The sequence below is a fragment of the Sinocyclocheilus rhinocerous genome, unplaced genomic scaffold (genome assembly GCF_001515625.1).
Source record: "Sinocyclocheilus rhinocerous isolate Xijiao unplaced genomic scaffold, SAMN03320098_v1.1 scaffold1615, whole genome shotgun sequence".
NCBI classification, from domain to species: Eukaryota; Metazoa; Chordata; class Actinopteri; order Cypriniformes; family Cyprinidae; genus Sinocyclocheilus; species Sinocyclocheilus rhinocerous.
In genome coordinates, this window is record NW_015645292.1 from 1,745,248 (window position 1) to 1,750,687 (window position 5,440).

Consider the following 5,440-nt stretch of genomic DNA (forward strand, 5'->3'; position numbering starts at 1 on the left):
TTCAAAACGTAATAATCACTTTAATGTAGCTTGCGCGCTCACTGTTGTACACAGAAGCAGCTCTGGGAGGATGACGTAACCCTGACTAACCAACTGACTAACTAACCCTAACCCTGCGCAACGCTGACCTCATACGTCATTCCCCCGGAGCTGCTGCTTCAAGCACTGCAACACCCGCTGACTGCAATGATAGAGCTTGGAATAGCCAGGACAATATTTAATATAACTCCGACTGGATTCGTCTGAAAGAAGAAAGTCATATACACCTAGGATGCCTCGGGGGTGAGTAAAACACAAGCTAATTTTCATTTTTGGGTGAACTAACCCTTTAACATGGGAATGAATATGATATTTTGACACTGAAATGTCTTTTATGTGTTTCTAACATGCGTGTCTAAAACTGGAAGGGACTGCGGTTAATTGTGTGTGTACTCGTCTCGTTCTCTCCTGACAGCTCAGCACCTGCAGCAGCAGACCGGAGAGTGTCTCACGGCTTGTTGCAGCGGATCGAACCCCAAAAGCCTGTCTCTCCCGATCGGGCGACCTGAAGCGGCACCACAGAACGCACACGGGCGAGCGGCCCTACCAGTGCTTCCAGTGCGGGAAGAGCTTCTCCGAGTCGGGACACCTGAAGGAGCACCGGAGGATCCACACCGGAGAGAAGCCCTACCACTGCAACCAGTGCGACAAGAGCTTCTCCCGGCTGGAGCGGCTCAAGGGCCACCAGAGCATCCACACGGGCGAGAGGCCCTTCCACTGCACGCAGTGCGGCAAGAACTTCTTCCGCTCGGGAGAACTGAAGCGGCACCAGAGGATCCACAGCGGCGAGCCAGCGTGAGCGCCGTCTCTGCAGGACTCCTCGTCCTCCTCAGTCACACGCTTCACTGACGTTTGGCCTTCGCTCGAGATGATGTGATGGCCTTCCTGTATGAACGCATGTGAGCGGCAGACGGTTGACCGTCTTACTTGACTTACTGAACCTGTAAGACTGTAGAGGACAGCTGATCACTGACTTTCTCTTTATCTCCTATTAGAATTCAGCATCTGCTGTCCGTTGTTATAAATGTGTGCACCTGTTGTATGAAGCGCTACCTCTGCATGCTCCAAAGCTCCAGCTGTCGCTCGGATTTCACCGACTGACTGATGGTCACGGGCTTCCTTCATCTCACTCTGTATGTTCAGAAATATATAGTCCAGTGACTCATTAGAACTAAATTGTACAGGAGGATATTATTAGTGTGTATGCTCACATTCCCTGTATTTAAGGCATCCTTCTCAAACTGTCTTTTTTGTTGTTTTTAAATATAAACCTGAACTGTTTTACTGTCAACATGATTTGACGCCACTGAAGCGTTTCTGAATCCTCGTTTCGATGTGAGCGTTTGGTTTGTCTCGACGGTGGCTCTGTTTTACTAGCTGCTGGAAATCATGTATGTGAAACACCAAATAACATGTTAACGTTTAACCGTAACTCTCAACTGTCATGAAAGAAGTTATAAAGTATAGATGTGCTGTAATTCAGCAGCTGTTTGTGATCAGTTTTTGAGCACCAGATGATTAATATAGTAAACTGAGCTCATAAATCACATTAGATTTACCTTTTAGCTTTTTAAAATGAGCTCTTTACATTTATTATTGCTTTGAATTGTCTTCTATTTTTACCTTATATATGTGTATTTAACCATCTGTAGCTTGTGTGTTCAGTTTAGAAGGCTTTAATGGCATCACAAAGGCTATTTACAGTAATGTGGAGGATTGAATTATAATTGTTTGGGTTCTTCATGTGCATTAATGTTTTCTTCATGTGTGTGTCATCATCCTTAATAAACACTTCCCCTCTAATTACAGCCGCACACATGAACATTCAGTTTATTGGCCTTCTGTAACATTTGACATTTCCACTATAGTCTGCCTCATTAGATCATTAAACAATCATGTGAGATGAACCGAGTAAGAATCGTTTAATGCTGAACGGAATAGTTTTGCACGTCACACGACATATATTCCTATCTGTTACAGTAAATTACTGGCCTCGATTCAAAATGTGAGAACGAAACATTTTTAGACACATTGTATGTTTTAATATACAGAAAAAAAACGCTGCAAACCATTTCCGCTCTGGTGGAAACGATGCTCATTTTACGACAGCCGCGTTGGTTTACGGCACAGATCAGTCGGAAGTCTGGTAACCAGGGAGACGCCTGGAGGCACTGCGGCCGGCGCGAGAAGGTGAGCTGCGTTTAATTCAAAATTTCTCATTAAATGCATTTAAATTGTCAGTTTTATTCGTTACAAATGAGTATCTCGTGTCTGATAATGTTTCCACGAAACCGTAAACAGCGACTGACCGGCAGCGCGCGGAACACGGCAGACGCGCGAACACAAACAAACACTGACAGAAAAACTGGAGAAAACAGCAGCGTGTGAAAGAATCCGCTCATAGGAGTCTCATGTGAGCGTCATTAGCTTTAATTTGACTGATTGGCGGCCCGTTGCGTGTGTTTCCGTCATTTGAATGGCTTTGCTGGTGTTCTTCTGACTTAGTCCGTCTTCGCTGACCGGAGGTCAGGTGTGACGCTGCTGTACTCACCTGCTGAGAGCTCCTGAGGGTTTAGACCTGCTGCTGTGTTTGTGTTGCTGCAGCGCGAAAGTGATTTACGAGCACATTTCTGTCCCATTGTGGTGTTTCATGTCTCATGGAGCGTGTTCTCAAGGCCTCTGTGTTTCTGTTTCTCCAGAGCGACTCCATGGAGGTCCGTAAGCCGGTCCTGGAGCTGAAGGACGTCCCTCCTCCTCCCCTCCACAGCACCGGCTCTCAGCCAGGCAGCCTCAGCGTAAGCGTGTGTTCCCGCTGCGAGGCCAGCATACACCTGCAGCAGAGTTTTAGTGAGGCCGGTGGAGGCTTTCCTCTGTGTCTCTCTCAGACAAACACCCGCACCCCCCCTCACCCCTCGTCTGTGGCTCAGAGTGGCTCCGGAGCGAGCTGCTGCGCCAGTCTGAGGCCGCTGCACGCCTGCGCTCTGTGTAAGCCGGCCCCGCCGGGCGTCTGTCACTGCCGCAGAGTGCAGCAGCACCCTTTCCCTCACGGTGACCCGTCCTCACCCTCTCACCTCTGCTCTAACCCTCTGCACCTGAGTGTCGGGCGCACGCCGCCGTGCCTGAAGGGCGCTCACTGTTTGCAGGAGTGCTGGAGAAAGGTTGGTGGATCGCACCGCTGCTCAAGTTGTCTTGTGTTTTTGGGAGCACATCCTTCATTCCTCAGTAAAGCACAGCCTCGACTGACAGAGGGCGAGGCAGAAATGGGGTAAAACTCTGTGGTAGGGCTCTGGCGTGGATTCTGCAGTGAACGCTAACATTAGTCTCTTCTGCTTTCAGAGTTTACATGTTGACTCGGAGAAGGTTTGGCCGAACATTCCTCCGCCTGTCCCTGTGTGCAACGGCTGCGGTGTGACGGGCGCATCGTCCGACGGTCTGCTGGGCGTCCATCTCGGCAAAGCCACTCAGAAATACGGTCCGTACAAACATGTTGACTAGCGAGCTGTAAGTCGTGCCTGTGGTGTGTTTTCTGCAGGAATTGGACGAGTGCCGCTCTGTGTCCGCAGGTCCTCCGGAGACTGGCGCGCAGGAGACGCTGCCGCCCATCGGGGTGTTCTGGGACATAGAGAACTGTGCGGTTCCCAGCGGCCGCTCGGCGGCGACCGTGGTGCAGAGGCTCCGAGAGCGCTTCTTCCAGGGACACCGCGAGGCCGAGTTCATCTGCGTGTGTGACATCAACAAAGAGAACAAAGCCGTTATTCAGGAGCTCAACAACTGCCAGGTGCGCGCCAGCGTTACATTCGTTTCACTGCCGTGTGATTGATGCTCCACGCGCTTCTGTCTCTTCAGGAGAGCGTGTTTCTTCATGGCTTGCTCTGTTCCCGCTCAGGTGACCGTCGCCCACATTAACGCCACCGCCAAAAATGCAGCAGATGACAAACTGCGTCAGAGCCTCCGGCGATTCGCAGAGACACACGCCGCTCCCGCCACAGTCATCGTTGTTTCATGTACGTGTCTGCAAACTTAAAACTCTGGGTTCAAAATATTTGATGGGCTTAAATGACAAATCAGATTGTCCTTTATCTCTTTGGATGAAAGTGCTTGATATAATAGATAAAATAAATCCGCTCACCTTCCTCCAGCAAAACTAAACATTTATTGAAACTACACTGCAGAAGGTTCATGTTCTGAACTTCTGACGTCACACAGATGAGCGTCCTCATTCAGACGGCATCAGAAACGTGATCCGTTCAGTAACGGTGAGGGCATGAGGAGGAAGCGGGACAGACACTTATTCCTGAACAGCAGAAGAACTTGCATCATATGTGGAAAAGTGTGAAAGCTTAAGCTGCTCCTGTCAAAACTAGACTGAACCGACAGCAAACACACAGTGATAAACTGGTTTCACATAGACTAGACACAACAGCAGCAGTGGCCCGTCTATCTAATACGGGTTAGAGACAATATTATGACTGATTCAAACACAGACTAGTTACAAACTCTGTAAGCTGGCCTCATGTAAAAAAACGAAACTGAATCCACCTGTTCTAATGGCAGCGTTCTCTGTCCTTCACGCAGCGGACGTGAATTTCGCCAGTGAGCTGAGTGACCTGCGGCATCGCCACAGATTCCAGGTGATTCTGGTCCACAAGAGCCAGGCCTCGTCTGCTCTGCTGCAGCATGCGCACCTGTGCGCCGCTTTCGAGGAGTTCGTCTCGGACCTGCCTCCCGGGATGGTCGTCAAATCTCAGGTCAGCCGCCACACCTCACTCCCTCTGTTCGTGACTGCTTTTCCTACATGTGAACACTGATTTGATGAATGCAGAGAACAGCTGGCTGGTTTTTCTGTTTGGAGACAGAACAGTGTGTTTGGACGCCGCTGTTGTAATCATGTGATCGTAAAGCCGTCCACTGTCTGACTCCACGCTCTGAGATTTTAATGGAGTTCATAGAGAGTTAAAACCCCGTAATTTAAAGCTGTCAGTGGCGGGCTAGACGCTGAACTCCAGCACCATCTCAGATCTCCCAGAGTGCTGTTTGTGTGTCTGCTCCTCAGCCCAGTTTCAGCCTTCTGTTTGTGCACCACCTCCCCACGCACCGCGACGCCAAAGCGGTGGCCAACCGGCTGCAGCGGCTCTCCACTAACTGTGGAGGGAAGGTGTTGGGCGTGTCGGGCGGCTGCGGCGTGCTGCGGTTCTCCAGCGCCGAGGCAGCAGAGCGCGCCCGCAAGCGCATGGAGAACGAAGACGTGCTGGGCCACCGCATCGTGCTGTCCTTCTCTCCCGACGGCCCAGAGGAGGAAGAGGAGCGCCGGCCTCCTGCCGCCGCCTCCTCTTCGGTCTTCCTGCCCGTGGAGAAGCCACGCTCGCCCCGTCGCCTGCGGCGGGCGTCTCACTCGCGCCCG

The 5,440-nt window shown here is 50.8% G+C and overlaps 1 protein-coding gene and 1 long non-coding RNA gene across 4 annotated transcripts in view; both read left to right on the forward strand.

Annotated features, from left to right (window-relative positions):
* The window catches only part of LOC107705936 (uncharacterized), a 5,362-nt gene extending 4,847 nt beyond the window's left edge, over positions 1 to 515 (forward strand). The window contains exon 3 of the long non-coding RNA XR_001636111.1: positions 455 to 515. This is a non-coding gene — a long non-coding RNA (uncharacterized LOC107705936). The remainder of the gene's footprint in view (positions 1 to 454) is intronic.
* Positions 516 to 527: 12 nt separating this feature from the next.
* Positions 528 to 5,440, forward strand: part of marf1 (meiosis regulator and mRNA stability factor 1) — a 20,829-nt gene continuing 15,916 nt past the window's right edge. For 2 of the 3 annotated variants that reach the window (XM_016509471.1, XM_016509472.1), the window contains exons 1-7: positions 528 to 2,229; positions 2,739 to 3,197; positions 3,376 to 3,511; positions 3,603 to 3,817; positions 3,926 to 4,043; positions 4,615 to 4,787; positions 5,093 to 5,427. In XM_016509471.1, coding sequence (XP_016364957.1) covers positions 2,131 to 2,229; positions 2,739 to 3,197; positions 3,376 to 3,511; positions 3,603 to 3,817; positions 3,926 to 4,043; positions 4,615 to 4,787; positions 5,093 to 5,427 — 1,535 coding nt within the window. In that variant the 5' untranslated portion in view covers positions 528 to 2,130. The remainder of the gene's footprint in view (positions 2,230 to 2,738; positions 3,198 to 3,375; positions 3,512 to 3,602; positions 3,818 to 3,925; positions 4,044 to 4,614; positions 4,788 to 5,092; positions 5,428 to 5,440) is intronic. The other variant, XM_016509473.1, reaches the window with a different exon arrangement.